The sequence below is a fragment of the Schistocerca americana genome, chromosome 11 (genome assembly GCF_021461395.2).
Source record: "Schistocerca americana isolate TAMUIC-IGC-003095 chromosome 11, iqSchAmer2.1, whole genome shotgun sequence".
NCBI lineage: Eukaryota > Metazoa > Arthropoda > Insecta > Orthoptera > Acrididae > Schistocerca > Schistocerca americana.
Window position 1 is genome coordinate 198,109,870 of NC_060129.1, and position 19,069 is coordinate 198,128,938.

Sequence of the window (19,069 nt, forward strand, 5' to 3'; positions counted from 1 at the left end):
ACATGTTCAATTACCCGGAAGTTCCTAAATGCAATATAACACATACCGTACAGTTAAAAGGAAGTGACGCTTGATCAAGGTCCGCGTCACTTTCCGTTTTTAACCAGACTTAACGTCTGAGAAAGTAAAGAAATAATAATAAAAAGACAACATTAAACTGACTAAAATCCACAAAAATCAGTCTTTATATTAAGAGATTAGAGACACATTTTTGTACATACATACCTGTGTTCTTAAAATTATGTTATGAACCACCTATCAAAAGTCACATAGGACTGTCACTGTAGTTAAATTTTGTTTAGAATATCTGTTAATTGTCTTTCGACGCAAACAATTTTTTTTCTCTTTGTTGCTACTACATCACCAATCCATCTTAAGTGTAGTAAACTTACGGGATCAAACTCTGTTTGTTTTTTGAAGCATTTAAATGTGGTTTCCTGGGCTTCAAATGCTTCAGCATGAAATAGTCCTGCATCATCTGCACATACGTTTCCTTCTGTTTTATATTCTTGCATTTCCTGGTATTTGTTTGCGTGCAATATGTTTTCAACGATTTAGTCGCCAAACACGATATGAATATTTTGATCATTATGGTCAAAAGAGAGCCACTCTTTCATATCATCAGCATCACATTCCTGCCATATTTTTTGCCATTAGCTCATTTATATCCTCCAAAACAGAATCACCCACCCTTTCTGCCGAATCCTACACGTCTGCAGCCATATAGCAACACTTCTTTAAATTCATTTGCTTGGAAAAGGACAAAAACACTTGTTATCTTCAGCAGCAGATAACAATTTACCTAAAAGTTGTTTTCTATAAGGTCATTTTAATGTTCTGATAACACTGTGATCTGTTGGTTGTAATAAGGATATTACGTTAGGAGACAAAAATTTTACTTTAAAATTCCAAATCCTCTCTTAACAGCTCAGCCAAAGGATGGGGTGGCATATTATTCAGTAAAAGTAGAACTTTTCCTCGTTTACCAATTTTGTTTTGAAATCTTTTTACCTCAGGGATGAACATGTCATACCAGTTAATGAATATTTTGCTTTCCATCCATGCACTTTTTTTATTTTTTTTATTTTGAGCTTTTCCTCATTACAGAGGCTTATCTCCAACATAATAATTTACCTGGAAATGACAATACAAACAATAAACGTTCTTAAACTATACTCTCAAAATATTTCTCCAGGTGTTTCGATCTTGCGTGTCCTCTTCCTCTGCGCCCATGCTCCTCATTGTGTGCTGTACATTTTGGAGCCAGGTGGTCACAGGTCGTCCTCTTCTTCTTCTCCCCTCCGGTTCCCACTCCAGTATCAGTTTTGGTATTCTGGCTTCCTCCATTCGTCGTACATGCCCGTACCACTGTAATTTCTTCCTATCCATCCTTTCTTTTATTTCCATTCTCCTTATTACTTCAGTGTTCCTTATCTTTTCTTTCCTGGAGATTCTTGCCGATCTTCTCCAAAAGTCCATCTCTAGAGCTTGTAATTTTTTAATGTGCTTCATGTTAATTGTCCAGGTCTCCGTTCCATACAGAACCACACTCTCTAATATGGATTTGTATATTAATTTTTTAGATCTGATCATTACATTCCTGCTCCATGAGACTGAGTTAAGCATCCCAATGACCCTCCGTCCGCTACTAATTCTTTTATTGATTTCTGAGTCTGATTTTCCCTCGATTTCTAAAATGGATCCCAAATAACAGAAAGTGTTTATCTTTTTGATTTTCTTTCCTTCAATGTAAAGCTCATCTGAATCATTAGTCAAGTATTCTGTTTTTTGGTAATTAATCTTCAAACCCCAAGTTTTGTATGCTACTGCTAGTTGATTGCACATATAGTCAGCATCCTCCCCATCTTGTGCTACAACTACTTGATCATCAGCAAATAATAAATGATGTAGGTAAACTCCATCTCTTATTTCTAGTCCCATACTATTACATTTACGAGACCATGTTCTAAGGCTAGTATCTATATAGATTTTAAATAATGATGGTGACATGGGACAGCCCTGTAAAAGGCCTTTGCTTGTTCTAAATTTCTGTGAAAGTTTATTACCAACTTTCACTTGGCAAATGTTATCTTTATACATCTGTCGTATTATTTTAATCAAGGAAGGGTTTATGTTTGCCATATGTAGTGCTCTCCAAAGTAATTTTCTTGGAACAGTATCATACGCTTTTTCTAGATCTGTGAAAATTAATCCTATACTTTTTGATTTTTCCCTATGTTTCTCCAAAATCTGTCGTAATGTGAAAATATGGTCTACACATGATCTCCCAGCCATGAATCCACATTGTTCTTCTTGGGTTCTAAAATTTTTTTCCAGTTTGTTTTTAATTACTTTCGCAAAAATTCTCATTAATGTGTTTGTAACACAAATTCCTCGATAGTTTGAACAAATTTTGCGATCCCCTTTCTTAAATATTGTATTAATGTAACCTAGCTTCATTTCATTGGGTATTGAATCTCCATGTATCATTTTGTTGAAGAGCTGTGTTATCAGTTTCACAATTTTGTCACCACCATATTTTAGACACTCCAGATTGATATTGCCTGGTCCCGGTGATTTACCATTCTTTCCTGTTCTCAACGCCTGAAGTACTTCACTTTCTAAAATATGGATCTCATCATCTTCATGTCCTTTATCTTCCCCTGTTCCTTCTTCTAGATATTCTTCTCTGTCCTCATTTAATAATTTTTGGAAATACTCTTCCCATTCCTTTTGTGTTATCAGTTGGAGATTAGTTTTGCTTTTTGTATCCTGTCGAAGCCCTTTCAATACTGACCATACTTCTTTTGCTCTCCCAAATCCTAATTTGCTATTCACCTTGGCACATGTTCTTTCCCATGCTTCATTTTTTGCCATCCTTATTTTTTTCGTCACTTCATTCTTCTTTTCCTTGTATATTGACCTTGTTTCTTATGATTTATCATTCAACCACTGATGGAACGCATTTCGTTTTTCTCTAATGAGGACCTCTAGTTCCTCTGACCACCACTCTGCTGCACGGTTGTGGTTGCTATCTTTTTTACCCAACACCTCTGTTGCTATGATTTTCACATTAGCTTTTATATAGTCATATATTTCCTCTGTACTTCTTTCAAATGATTCAACCAGTTTCCTTTCCATCCTGGCCGCAAAGAGTGTTCTGATACTTTCGTCTTGTAGGCTGTCAATATTAAAAGGTAAATTTTCATCTTTCTCAGTCTGGTTCGTTTTATTTATGTTACTTGTTTCACTCCTTGCATTCTTCCATGGCCAGAAAGACTTCATTTTAACTAGATAGTGGTCTGATCCACACTGGGCTCCTCTATAAGATCTGACGTCTACTGCCTTGAAACTACTTGTTTGCCTAATGATAATATAATCTATTATAGAACGAAGTTCTTCGGTGTTCTGTTGCCAAGTATATTTATGAATGTCCTTATGTTTGAAAAATGTGTTGGTAATTTTTAGATCAAATTGTTCACAAATTGCAATCAATCGTTCTCCATTGTCATTATATTCGTCCTCTCCATGTTTTCCTACTATTCTACAAGATTCTCTAATTCCTACCCTTCCATTCAGATCTCCCATGATAATCGGTTCCTTTCTTCTTGGGATTTTTTCAATCGTCTCCCTGAGGGTGTCCCAAAATGTATCTTTCTCCTTATCTTTTGTGTCGTTCGTGGGTGCATATACGCCAATAATCACAACTTCCCTAGCAAATAATGTCATTTCAACAGTTATTATACGTTGATTGATGAATGTCCAATTTGTGATTCTTTCTTTCCATGATTTTTTTATCATAATGGAGACTCCTGCTTTGGCTCTTACTGCTTTTGATACCCCACTCCAGATATGTACATAATTATCCAGTTCTTCTTCTCCTTGGCCTTTCTTCTTTGTTTCAGAGAGTACGACAACATCCATGTTGAACATGTCAAGTTCTGCGGGGAGTAAATTTATTTTAGTGGAAAAACCTTGCACATTCCAGCATCCAAACATAATTTTCCGTTTCTCATTGCCAGTTCGTCGTCCAAAGTTCCAATTTTTCCGAGGCATATAATTAGGTTTTTTAGCATTTTTATGTTTTTATGTGAGTGAGGAGCTGGCCCACTGCACAACCCCCAACCTGGAGCACCAGGTAATTTTTACTCAAGGTTTTCTTCCTTTAGCCTTTGATAAGCCAATATCATACTACAAGGCAGCAGTTGCTAGTTTTGGTCCACCCCGGGTATTTTATTTCCCCGGTACCCACCATATCTGGTGAGCATTCCCCTATCCACCACCTGGGGAGGCGCCCGATGGGAGACCAGCAAACTCCATACGGGATGCACTTTTTTTAGTTTTCATAAATTAAAGGAAACCTGATATTTTTGAAGCATCTGGGGTTTTTGGATTTTCCAAAGAGGAGCATTTTGTAGGCTCTAGTAGCTTTTGCACAAATTAATTTTGTTACTCGCTCTTTACTATTTTTTGTACCCTGGAGCTGAACTCTCTCACCAATGAAGCTAAATATTTTGAAAGTAATGATTTCTCATTTAATTTGGTTTCAGTAGAGTTATAAACATAGTCCAAGTCAGTCATTTTTGTACAATACATTTTAAAACCACCTTTAAAATAATTCACTGCATCTACATCAGCTGACATTTTTGCGTCTCGTATTTGTAATTTGCAGATTCCGTGACTAGAGTTAAATCTGTACAACCGCCTGTTACTTGCCATAAATAATTCGTTGCCATAAAGTTTTTTATTTAACTGTAATGCGTTGTCACAGAGCAGAGGACCAGATATCAGTTGCACAGTTGACCATTTTTTGTAAAAACCAGTAGAAAGCCTCTTCCAAAAGTTCATTTTTCTGTTTCTTCATCACTTTTTGATGTTTACTACCATCTTACCTATCAAGTTAGCAGGTGTACTCCAAAATTGAATCAGTATACGTCTTAATATCGCTTACTTAAATTGTACTCATTGTCTAACTTAAGACGAGTTTATCCTTTATTTTAATGAATCGGTACTGTTCATTTTATCTTTAAATGATAACACCACTCTCTCACACATTGACATTTTTAAGCGAAGCACAGACACAGCAGGATGCAGCAGCATTGTGATTGGAACCGTCCAACTCGAATAGTAATGAAACATGTGCCGTTTTGTGTGAACAGTAATGAAACACACTAAGCAGAGATCACGGGCGGGTAGTGCCACCGTGCCACGTCTGTGCACACACGGACTAGACTACAGAGACGTCTGCTCGCAGGTGACGATCCGCATAATTCGAATCTGTATATCTGAGTTTTGTATAATCGAGTCTCCACTGTATGTTGTAAAATAATTTGTTTTAGGGTAAAAGGATTTAAGTTAACTGGATGTAGATATGCTGATATTTTTCTCGTAAACACTAACTGCTGCAGACAGCTGTCAGTTATTTCGTTATTGCAGTGGCTCCGTCCATCTCGACCGGCCACCGCCTACCCGGTCGAACTCGGCGTACACCTCGGAGCTGGCCAAGCAGGTGCACCGGCTGATCACGAAGCCGTCCCCGGCGAGGCTGGTGCTGCTCCGTGCGACCGAGCGCGCGACCGGCGTGCCTGACGCGCAGCCGTACTACACCTGCTTCTACTGCGAGTGCCGGTGAGTGGGCGGGCGGCTGCTCGGCTCGTGCGTTCTGTGGGACGCTGTTGTGTGCATCTGGAAGTAGTCGAACCTACAGAGTGAACCCGAGCTCCACTGGATGTGGTTTGGGGATGTTTTATGAGTGTTTTGCTATAAGGGACCCGCAATCGCCGGTAATTCGTTACTGAGTAATTTCACTTAGTTTGATTTCTTATCTCCATTTATCTCTGTACCGGACCTGCTCATGTGGTATTGGGTCCCAACTCTTTGACCTAACGCCCATCTTTGCAATCCCAGAATTTCTCGTGCCTCATATTCGTTCATTAATGTTTTTGCTTCTTTCAAAAAATATTGGCAAGAATCCCCAATCCACACCTTAGGTAACAGGGGGTTATCAAAAGGAGCGTAATACAATTCCTAGTTTTTTTGAAGGACTAGGTAGCTGAAATAGAAATGTCTTCACGTTTTATTTAAATACCCAGTGATATCCTTTTCACTTGACCGACACTGGCACATCTCACTTTTTTTTTATGATGAAAGTCACAAGAAAAATTCAGACTGTCAGTGAGACGGTTGACATCGTTTTTCTTTAAGTTGCTGCTGAGTGTTTGGTTTCAGACTAGCAGGAACACGTCTGAGGTAACTCTCCACATTCAAGTGACTGTGATGTTTCGTTTTATGATGGCTGGTGTTGGAAATTTGAGCCGTATCAGGGCTTTTACGGCTTTCTTTTGCCACTCCTGGATAAACAGGAAGGAAACTGGCCCAAAATTCTTCCAGTGCCACTTTTTGAAACTGTTCATTAGTACGCAAGTCACATTTTGATTCAGTTTCATCAGGAGGTGTGTGCACATCCATTGTGAAGAGTGATCTTTCTAATTTTCACTTCCAGTCTTCTGAAGACAAATGAGGAAAATAAAGTTGAACTCTTCCCGGAGGTGTTAGAGCTGTTCACTGTCGATAACACTCCTCTTGCTGACATTGACTGTAGTGTATCTGGAAGTACAGCGAACTGAAGGAATGCAAAAAGCTACTAATGGGAGCTTCCATGTGACGCTTCCGTAGTTGTATCTTTTCCGAGAGGAGCTTTACGACATCATTGGCATCCGGTATTGTGATGTTTCTACCTTGTAGTTTAAAATTTAGATCATTCAGTATCTCAAAGAGGTGTGAAAGCTATTCTAGGGAAAATATAAAGCTGTCATCAGTGAAGGAGTTGGCTCAAAAGAAATAGTTCAGCTGCTGATTTCAATTCGTACAGCCTGCTAAACATATTGCCCTTCGAAAGGTACTGAACTTGAATATGAAAAATTAAAGACTGGTGTTCAGAATTGAAATCATTACATAGGACTTGGAAAAAATGAGGATTCACAGCAGTTCTCTCAATTTTATACACTTATAGTCATATCTACATCTACATGGTTACTGCGCAATTCACACTTAAGTGCCTGGCAGAGAGGGTTCATCGAACCATTTTCATACTACTTCTCTATCATTCAACTCTCGAATGGTGTGTGGGAAAAAGGAACACCTAAATCTTTCCATTCGAGCTCTGATTTCTCTTATTTTATTATGATGATCGGTTCTCCCTACGTAGGTGAGTGAAAACAAAATATTTTCGCATTAGGAAGAGAAAGTTGGTGACTGAAATTTCATAAATAGATCTTGCCGCAAAGAAAACCACCTTTGTTTCAGTGACTTCCACCCCAACTCGTGTATCATATTGGTGATACTCTCACCCCTGTTGCGCGGTAACATGAAACGAGCTGCCCTTCTTTTCACTTTTTTGATGTCCTCCGTCAATCCTACCTGGTAAGGATCCCATACCGTGCAACAATATTCCAGCAGAGGATGGACAAGTGTAATGTAGTCTGTCTCTTTAGTGATTTTGTCGCATCTTCTATGTGTTGTGTCTTTGTTTCGCCTTCCCCACAATATTAACTATGTGGTCTTTCCAATTTAGGTTGCTCATAATTGTAATTCCTAGATATTTAGTCGAATTGACAGCCCTTAGATTTGTGTGATTTATCGTGTACCTATCTCTCTCTTCAGGAGCTTGGGTTTTTTTGTGAATCATACAGTGGGAGGCAATAAATTAAGATTTTTTCTTTTTTTTTTTCTTTTTTCTTTTTTTCTTTCTTTTTTTTCTTTTTTTCTTTCTTTTTTGAAGCAAACGAGCTGTCTTTCTTTGAACATTTTTGATGTCCTGTATCAGTCTTACCTTATGCAGATTCCACACCACACAGCAATGCTCCAGAAGAGGTAAGTGTCCTGCCAATAAATGACAGTCTTCGATTTGCATTCCACACACAATTATGTGTGTGATCGTTAGATTTTAAGTTATTCATAATTGTAATCCCTAAATATTTAGTTGAGTTTACAGCCTTAGGGATTGTGTGATTTATCGTGTTACTGAAATTTAGGGGATTCGTTTTGGTTCTCATCTGAATGACTTTACGCTTTACACAATTTAGAGCCAGCTGGCACTTTTTGCACTGTACAGATATTTTGCAATTCATTTTGATAATCTCATGGCTTTACATGATGGTAAATGACAGCACCATCTGCAAACAATCGAAGAGGGCTGCTCAGATTATCTCCTAAATCATTTACATAGATCAAGAACAACAGAGCGCCTATAGAACTTCCTTGGGGAATGTCAGATATTACTTCTGCTTTACTCTGTAACTTTCCGTCAATATTACGAACTGTGACCATTCTGACAGATGCTGTGGACGTGTATGAGTGCACTGTTTCAGTTTTCCTGCAGCGCTACGGATGTCTGTGTCCTCAGTTGCCGATCTCTCACTGTTACGGACTAGTTACTTTCATATCTCAACGAATAAAGAACTTTAGAGTATGTATCGTACAACATATGTGCCTCATTGCGTGCTACCATTTACAAAAAGCTCATTTCATTATCTCTAATCATTTATGAACTACGACCACAGGGTTTGTGATGCCCAAGGGTGTGAATGGGCATGTCACGCATGACTGTCCTTCGGATATAGAACCTGATAACCGAACACAAAATGAGAGGTCATTCTGCTCTCAGTTTTAAGCAAAATTTTGATATCTTATCTACATTTGATGCAATGCAATATATGACATAAAATTGACCAAATGCAAAACTTATGTGATGCGTTTTTTACCTATGCAAAATCTTTAAAATTTTGTGCAGTATTTTACTTGATATTGATGCAACTTAGTAACTGTGGTGTATAATGAAGAGAAATTCAGCTCTTTATTGAGCAAAGATATCAGACTGTAAGATGTGCAAAAATCAATTTTTTTTCACCTTATAGTTTTTGAAAAATGGGATAAGTATTTCACATCGGCCGGAATGCTGTCTCTCTGCACAGGCATCAGCATTTGGTGAGCAGTACAGCCGTAACTTTCAGCACGGAATGTCTGTAGGAGCAAAAGGGTTAAGAGGGAAATTTTGTATAATGCTTCAATGACTTCATCATATCCCTGCTGGAAGATATCGATAAAATCCAGTTTCGTGTGACTTACAGAATTTCTTTTTCCAACAAAAAACTCTTTTGGTTGATTTTTTAATGGACAGTGAGCTGCTGTTAGATAATGTTCCAGAAGCACAGGCCACAATGATTCGTTACTGAGGATAATATGACAGACAACACATTGTGGCAGTTGGACATTATGTCTATCAATAAACGTGAATCTGTACTTCATATATTCTTCATTATACAATCTTCTTTTAGCACACATTTTCACTCAGTGTACAAAACCAATAAAAGTACTATTTACTTCTACAGAGCACAATATGAGTTAAGAATGCAGAGTGCAGGCTGAAGAATGCACTGTCAGCAATAACTCTTGGAAACAAAGCTGATGCTGCCAACTCTAAAAAAAAAAAAAAAAAAAAAAAAAAAAAAAAAAAAAAAAAAAAAAAAAAAAAAATGCACCTGCTAACTGTAATAAGAATATAAAATCTTTGACTTGTCTGGTTGCTTCACCATTTAACACCCCCCCCCCCCCCCCCCCCTTCCCAACGTTGGAGACCACTGTTGTATAGCGTGACACACAATACGTTAGTCTCTGAGACACACAGGTGAGCCAGATGCGACTCGAACCCACGATGGAGTGATGACCCTGGCTGGTGTACTGGCCATCCAGTGTGTGGTGTAGGCAAATGCTTTGCTGCTCCCCAGTTTCTGCATCACACACCGAACAGAGTGAACGGGACTCCCAGATGGGTGACACACGTGACTTCGCGCCCTTAACTCTTTCGCTCTCTGCATTCTGTGCTGACGGTAGCTTTTGTTACGACTGTACCGGTCGCCAAATGCTCGTGCCGGTGCCGAGAAATGACGTCACAGCCGATACGAAGTATTTACCCTCCGAGGATACGAAGTATTTAGCTTCCGAGTTTTCGAAAACTGTTAGGAGCAGAAATTTGATTTTTGCGCATCTTACAGTCTGATATCTTCACTCGATAAAGAACTGAATTTCTTTTCGTTATCTGTCCTACTTACTGCACTGCATCATATTAAGTAAAATGAGCTCATACATTTCAGTGAATAAAATGTAGATAAGATATCAAAATTTTATTTAAAATTGAGAGCAGAACAGTATTTCATTTAATTTTGGAGTTCTCATGTTTTACATTTGACAGAAGGTCGCGCACGACGCACCCTTTCACGTCACTGTGCATCGCGTATCGTAACAATTTCCGTATCTCGTAAATGATTGGTGATAGCCAAATGAAGTTTTTTGATAATTATAGCATGCTACGAGGTACGTATGTTACCTTTGCACTGTAGGGAAACCGAGCGGTCCCTCGTATACGCATCGACACAAATAACAGAGGACTGCAATGATAGGGAATCCGTCCGGCAGCAGAGTTATATAAGTTTGTTCTACCTCGAATACAGCAAATCCTGTACTAGATGGGATTGATCCTAAGAAGAATAAGAGGATTTATCTTCGTACTTTTATTGTGCTGAACATATCTGCCCAACAATGCAGATGTTGACTGTACGTGCTGTGTGTCCTGTTTGTATACAGATTTGTTCCATTCACTCACAGTACTTGCTGTTTAACAATAGTAATATCCATTTTACTCTTCACCCAAAAGCTTGCTTCTCGATACAGTCTCAGGTTTGTTTTGCTAGCGGCACTGTAAGTTAACACCGATATGGAGCAGTGTGGATAAGTTTACCAGTTGTGGATTGGTAGATGACAACTCTTGTGGGGGTTCAGCGGCACAACGACAGTATACCGAGCTGTTCCCGTAGCAGTGGCAACAGCATTGATCTGTCAGAGGATTGTTGCATTGCTGTATGTTTTCTGTTGCTCATTTTGGTACAGGAACAGAGTTAGCAGGCTTGACACCACATTACATTATTATGTGATGAGTTATTGAAGGGAGTAGGTCCCTTATACCGAAATATCTGTGAACAACCTCCATAATTTTGCCAGTGGAGTCGGAGCTGAACTGTCTGACTGTTTGCTCTTTTCTCAGGGAGGTGAGAAGAGGAGGGTGGGGAGCATTGTAAAGTAGGTGCAGCTCGTTCAGTACCCAGGTCGATATGGACTCCCTGTTGTGAGGATGAAAGGAGATGAATGTGAAGGATTCCTCTTTTGCAACATTCCCAGACATATGCTTCTTTCTGGAAAGAACAGTTCCAGATGCTCTGTTCTGTTTTTTCCTGCGGCAGTACTTAAAATTTTCCCTTACGAGCCATTTTTCTCCTTTCAGTTTTACAGTTTTCTTCATTTAATTTTCCTTTTGCTGCCATACACAGAGAATTTAAATTGTTTCAGAAAACTAAAAATTGTAATAAAAATTACAATGGACCATATCAAGAAGGAATTAATCTCAGGAAGTGTTTAATGTGCTGTTATATCGAAACTGCACCTTTTCCTTCGGTTTCACAGATTTGTTATCGAGTATGGCGTCTTCTGGTTTCGCTTCTTTCAGTCGTGGCACAGAACGTAATATCACTGTGTTGTCACACAACTGTGTGGCAGAATTTAGTTTGTGGGGTGTGTGTAGTACGACAGCTTCTTATAAAAATCATATTTGTTGTCTTCTTCAATTGGTAAGCAATTTAATCACCTTGCAACCCATCCTAGAACACTGTCTGTCCTATAGATCAGTCTGTCACCAAAAAAAATTGTTCCGCAAAATGTAATTTACTACATATAAGCATTATTGGTGTTATCTTTTACTACCAGAAACTTGTAGGTATGCTGCAGTGTAAAAGCCAATGAGACAGGTTTGTTGCATATCCCTGAGTTATTCGATATATACAAGTAGTAAAGCAGACTGAGAAGGAATTTGAAAAAGAAATTAAAATTCAGAGAGGAGAAATGAAAACATTGAGCATTGTCGATGAAATCATAATTTGGACAGAGACAGCAAAGGATCTAGATCAGTTGTATGGAATGGATAGTGTATTAATAGAGGTAATTAATCAAACATTGAACGAAATAATACGAGTTATGATGTGTCATAAAATTAGGCCAGGTGATCCTCAGGGAACTAAATTAGGAAATAGTAGAAGATGGATTTTGCTATTTGGGCAGCAAAATTACTGGTAGTGGAAATAAGATGGATATAAAATACATATTGGCAATAGCAAGAAAATAAGTTTCTGAAAAGGATAAGTGTATTAACATAAAAAATAAAGCTATGTTACAGGATTCTTGCATGACGCACAAATTAATGTTTCACTAATACTTCTATAACTAAATAAACTGATTATATTTTCAAGATTGAAAATACACTTCAACAGTGATAAGTACGCAAGGAAATGCCAAAAAACTAGGAGAATACATAAATATCATCAAAGTTAGGTCAGTAGATGAAAGAACAACGTTGAGGGTGTCCCAGCAGGAATGGTCAGCATTCGGCGTATGATGGGAACGATCATTTGAAGCAAAAGACTTCATACGGACATATGCCCTACTCCTAATGGTACCAGAGGTAGACTGCATTTAATGTATGATGTTATTTTCTGTATTATTCAATAAATTCTTAGGTTTACATGTGTAAACCATTTAGCAAACATTACAACATGTCTTTTACAAACTATAGACAGGAAAATGGGTATTTTTAACACATTCACCTCTAAGCATTATTGTATACATCACATTACAGTTGTTGTACAGTTCACAATAAAAGTTTGAATATCCGACCATCAACTTCAGTGTATTTACGCTCTCCTGTGTTTTGTTGCTTGTCTGCACGTTCACTAATGAGGGCAGCAGCGGCTGTGATGTGACCGAGCAGTTCATCTCGCATACTCACCATTTGTTGTATACCTCGGACTTCATCCGACCCCATAAACAAAAATCTAATGGTGTGAGGCCTGGCAGTCTTTGTGGCCACGAATTGTGCTGTCATGACCATTCCGATGATTAGGATAAGTGCACTTGAGACATTCCCCTCACAGGTCTGGTTAAATGTGGTGAGGCCCTGTCATGCTGCAATTACAGGGTGACACAGAATAACTGGAATGTTTTAAATGAGTAGTGGCAGCCACGGGCAGGTGGCAGCACTGCAGGTTCGTGACAGTGAGAGAGTAAACAGTCCGCCACTTCAGGAATGGTGGATCAGTGGAAGGGACGACTGCGTGTGTCAGCCATAAAAATGTTTTATAAAAACAATGATAGTTTGGTAGCAGCCCAGAGGGAGTTTCGACGTTTTTATAATTTAGGACGTCACAATGCTGTTCTGTCGAAACACCCGATAAAATGTCAGATTAATAACTTTGAAGAGACTGGACGCGCCCTCGAGAAGAAACAACAGGACGACCGAGAAGTGTGTGTTCTCCAGTGAACATTCGTGTTGTACGCGAGTCTGTCTCACGGAGCCCACGGCGTTCAGTTCGTAAGCGAGCAGCAGTGGTTGGAATGTCCCGGGAGAGTGTTCGCAGAATTCTTCATCTCAATTTAAAATTTCATCCGTACAATCTACAAATGGTGCAACAATTGAAGGACAATGATTACCGATTACGATTAGGATTCTGTCAACAAATGATAACAAAAATAAACAATGACAATGAATTTCTAAACAAGTTGTGGATGTCAGATGAGGCACATTTTCATCTCACACATTATGTGAATAAACAGAACTAACATTGCTGGGCAAACACAAATCCTAATGACGTTCATGAGTGCCCTTTACGCACCAGTAAAGTGACAGTATGGTGTGGTGTTTCATCACATGGGATCGTCAAACAGTATTTTTTCGCAAATGAAGAGGGAAACACAATAACTGTTAATACCGATCGTTATTTGCAGATGTTATGAACGTTTGTTACACCTGCATTGAACAACTTTCCAAACATTCAAGAAGCCTGGTTTCAACAGGACGGAGCGACATCACACACTGCATGGCAATCAGTGGCATACGTGCGAGAATTGTTTGGCAATCGTGTGATGTCACGATTCGGTAACATTCCCTGATCCCCTAGATCACCATATATATCCGACTGTGATTTTTTTTCTTGTGGGGCTACCTCAAGAGCAAAATCTACACGACTCGACCGAGGACCCTGGATGAACTAAAACAGAGAATTCTGGATGCAATTCACAGTATCCCAGCTGAGATGTTGCAGCGGTCAATGAGGAATCTCAACAACAAATTTCACGAATGTATTTGTACAGGAGGACGCCATCTAATGGATGTAATTTGTAAAAAATGATAAATGCCGTCAGTGTTTTGTAAATGGCAAAGTTGTAAGGTATCAGTTATTATGAATGCAATTTCTTCCTTTCATCATTTCTAGTTTTATAGGGTTGCGGAAAGGTTTCCGTTTTTCTGTGTCACAGAAAGGAACATCTTCATGGTGTTTGACAAAAGAAGTTTCCAAAAAATGTTAGTAATCCTGTCCTGTCATTCACTCTTCTAAAATGACTGGACCTACCAAAAGGTAAACAATTGTGCTGTGCCATTTATTGAAAAGCAGTGGTGGATGTCGATTGCCACTGTAGCGTGTGATTTTTTTCTGCAACCGTTAATGATTATTACACGTGTTGTTGATTCTGCTCCCCATAAGTATGGCTTCATCAGTGAACAGTGTTAATGGAAGCATATGACGATTGTCATTTGACTAGTGATAAAATTCATGCCGTGTATCATTGTCGCCAATGTGGAGATCGTGAATGTGCCGAATGTGAAATGGGTACGAGTGTCCCGTATGTAATGTTTGCCTTACATGAGTTCGTAGGTCATCCGTATTTGCAGAAAGTCACGATCTGGTAGTAGGACTACGCTGTGCCATTTTGACTGTTTGCTGCTATTCCACAGAGGCTATTAAACTATACATTCAGGAAACAGTGGGAACCTGGAAGGATACAAATTTCATTCCAATGTGGTGAAAACTGCGGTAAACACTCCACGATTGCGAATTTGGCGGAAATTGCCGACGGTATCGCTCCACAGCTGCAGGAGCACTACTGTAGCAGAAGCTGTACAGAAACAACAAATGCTTCTGTCTGATGCAGTTCGTCCCTCACTACTTCACTCACAACTCGCTGTGGTGTGCTAGTTTAATAGTGGAAGAACATCCTGAGGATAGGGGATGAAAGCAACCAGGTAGGTTGGGCTGCAATGAAACATCAAAGAGGTCTTGTAGGAAAGACACACACATGTGCCATTTGCCCAAAAAATATATACATTGTGTCCTATTTCAGAAACCATTCAGAATAGGTCATTTCTTCCTATGAAATTTTTCTCTTCAGACAACTGTTGCTGTCATATCCCAGAATATTGAGCATTCCTCCTGAGACACACTGTATAAACTTTTAATCGTAGTTACAAGTTGATACCACCCACACAGCCCCCCCGCCTGCTCCCCCTCCCGTTTACTTGAGGATGAAATGGGAAACGGAAAAATATTTTAGGGACGGGTAAATGAGAACTGAGGTCTGCACTGTTCTCTAGCAGCAAAACATGAATCACAAACGTAATAGAGTATTCCAAATAAAAATATTCTGCTTAATTACAATATGTTAGTTTTTCCGTAGTGCCCCAAAAGCTGGAGCTATCCACGGACGATCTGCAACTCGATCAGTCCACACCTGGGCAGTTGGAAACTTGCAGCAGTTAAGAACGATCTAGGAGATGGTCACCGGGCTTCATTAAGGCAGTGTGTCTAGTCTGTGTAAGAAAAATTTTCAATTTCTTCAAAAGAATGTCAGGTCAGAAGTATGACTACAGGATGTCCATAATTAAAGTTCCAGTTTCAAAACACAGTTGAAAGTGAACTACTGCTCAGAGTGTTGTCATATTTGAACAGCATATTATTCCTGAAGGGGAAAATGTCACATTTCAAAAGAAAAGGAAAAAAAAAATGATGGCTACTGTTCGAGTGATATATTAAACTGTCCGTACTCTTAAATGTGTATGAGTGCAGAAGTCTGGGAGTCAGTGGTTATCAGACTGTTAGATAGTTAAGCCCAACTACCACAGCAAGGTCGTACCACATCAGTTGCGAAAAATATGTTATTAATCGCTCTGAGGCAAGAAACCGTATATAAAAAACAAGCTGACCTAGGTTTTTAATTGTTTTGGGGCCAGAAACCACATGAAAAGCAAAACAACATTGGATTTTAACTGTCCTGGGGGCTAAAAACTGCATAAAATGTAAAATAACGTCAGTTTCTGATTGTCACGCGATTAGGGTGAGACGTGTTCAGTGTGCTGTCCACTGTTTTCTGCCACAAGTCGAAAGCGAGAAACGGCACGCCCCACGACAGATCGGAGTGTCTCGGGCTCGACATCCGGAACGCACTGTGCAGCGTGTGCCTTCAGTTCGGTTACGTTCGGCGCCGGAACGCTGCGTGCGGCCTCTTTCGGACGACCTCGCAGTCAGAAGTTGCACAGATTAGGAGCAGATGATCTAGATGGTAAGGCTGTAGGGAAGTGACGGCTGACAATTCCAGCATTTCCAAAATGCTCCTACAGCAGCCGCTTCAATGGTCGGTCGGTCGATTCGGGGAGAGGACCGAACTGCGAGGTCATCGGTCCCGTCAGACGACAGAAGGATAGTGAAAGAAGTTGGTCGTGCCATTTCGTAGGTACCATCCTGGCATTTGCCTGAAGCAATTTAGGAAAATTACGGAAAACCTCAATCGGGATGGCTGGACGTGGGTTTGGACTGCCGTCCTCCCTAATGCGAGTTCAGTGTACTAACCACTGTGCCACCTCGCTCGGTGCCGCTTCCGTGGTTGTGCCGTATGCAGAGCTGTGCTGTCTTGCACAAAACTGATCTTAGCCACACTGTTGGAGGACTGGAATGCTGTTGGCGTGCAGAAGATTCTCACAGCATTTATAAGTGATGCTACAACTAACAGGACTCATCTCCTCAAAAAAAAAAGGCATTATGATAAATGACGCCATCAACCCGCAACAAACAGTCACATCTGCAGAATGAAGTGATACCAGTCAGTGCGCGTGCAGATTTTCCGTTGCCCATATTCTGCAGTTCTGTGTAGTGATACATCCTCAGAGATGTAAATGGGTTCCGTCTGTCTACAGAATGTTCCACGGCCATTCATTGTCCACTTCTGTGTGAGCAAAAAATTCCGAAGCGAATATTTGTCTTGCTGCATGTCAGCAGGAAGCAACTCCTGAACTTGGGTTATTTTGTACGGATAGCAATGCGGGATGTCTCGTAGGATTTTACACACTGTGCTCGCAGGCACGTCCGACGTGTGGGCAGTGCGTGTTTGCGCGTCACCTCTCGACCCGTCCTGCAGTGTTGTGGCCACATCTTTGACAGATGTCGGATGAATTGCTTTCCTCCCTCTGCCACATTCCACTTCAGAAGAACCTCTCATTTTGAATTTTGTAATCATTTTCCCCAGACCCTCGGTAGATATAGGACCGATGCCTATTTTCGTACCCTCGAGTGTTGGGAACTTCTGCACGGCTGCTAATGCGCAGTCACTGTTCACGCACAGGCACCTTCCTCGTAAAAGAGCTTTACCGGCAGCATGCGATTCTTCACAGAGAGAGTCACGTCGGGCGCCTCGTACGTCAAATGGGGAACGACCTCGTGTCTGTCTGTGTGCGTACTCGGACACATCTAGTGCCATGTATTGGTAAAGTTTTCGTTAAGTTTTTTTGTTCTGTGATGTTTCTTCCCCGTGTCAATAATATGCTGTTCAAAGACATCATTCCGAGCAGTGGCTCTCTTTGTACAGCATTTTGAAACAGTAACTTCATTTATGGACACCTTGTAGTATCTGTTGTTGCCTGTGTTGCGAACCAGTTTGAAGCAGTAGCGTAGAAACTGTTGCGCAATAAATATTTATAGTAGTAATAAGACAGTATCAGGTGTTGTATGTTCCATTTATTTTATTGTATTGCCATTATTTCTTGTGTTTTGCAGGAGCTGTAACTTTCACGGCTGTGTGGAAATTAAATAAATAAAGATAAGTAAGAGCAGTTGGTGCACATGCCTTAGGTTCGAGCAGCAGAGCACTCGCAACAGGCACATGGGTCGGGCGCACAGGAGCGAGATGATCTGCTCCAGGTTGAAGCGGGAGAAGCCGGAGGATGACCCGGACGACGTGGCCGTCGCAGTCGAGTCCGACAACAGTGAGTCTCTCTCCTCTGCTTCCTCTCCATTTTTGATTTGTCACTTTTGTTGTCGATCCTATTGGTCAGTTTGCTGTGGCTGTCCATTCTTGTCTTTCACTCCTTTATCCTCTTCATTTCAGTGGAACTGGTATCTTGTAAATTGTTGGGGACGATCTGCCCTTTCAGCTCTTTCCCTGTTCCATTCTTTCATCTGCATTTTCCACCAACAGCTTGTGTGCTAATACATGCTTCATGATTACCTATTTTCGTCTTTGTATTTTTTATTACACCACTTCTCTTGTTTACTCATTGCAGGATGTTTTCATTTCTTACTCAGTAATCCTTTCTGATGGACAGCCTCCCATAGCACTCCCTATTATCCATATTTCATCCCTGAACACAGTTGTTCTCCAAACATAGCTGTCCATGTGATGAGTCACATTTTTGCTGCTTGGCTGAGTAACGGTGTGCTTCAGAGTGTTCAACCAATTTATCGTTTCCATTTTATGTGCAAAAGTTTTGACAGCCCACAAATTTGTCTGCTTTAGGTGCTTTTAGTTGTTCTGTTACGTGTACTAAGTGCCTGGACTCCAGAGCTTGACTCCCAACACCCTCTATACCCTTTTATCACGTCTAGGGGATGTGAAGACCAGCAAGATTTGTATAAATTGAGTGTCGCACCCCGAGCCTCGAGTGAAATAGTGCAATGTTAAGCTGACCGGACATTTGGGAGGACGCTGGTTCGTATCTCTCTGCCCGTCCAGATTTAGGTTTTCTGTGGCTTCCCTAAATTTCACCAGGCAAATGCTGGGATAGTTCCTGTGAAGGCAAAGCCTATTTCTTTACCTTTCCTTCCCTGATCTGGACTTGTGCTCTGCCTCTAATTATGTCATCGAA

At 40.2% G+C, this 19,069-nt stretch overlaps 1 protein-coding gene across 1 annotated transcript in view; it reads left to right on the top strand.

Moving 5' to 3' along the window:
- Window positions 1–19,069, top strand: part of LOC124553552 — a 262,796-nt gene that overhangs the window by 25,613 nt on the left and 218,114 nt on the right. Inside the window, exons 4-5 of the mRNA XM_047127399.1 lie at window positions 5,437–5,628; window positions 18,057–18,190. Of these exons, the coding sequence (XP_046983355.1) occupies window positions 5,437–5,628; window positions 18,057–18,190 (326 nt within the window). The remainder of the gene's footprint in view (window positions 1–5,436; window positions 5,629–18,056; window positions 18,191–19,069) is intronic.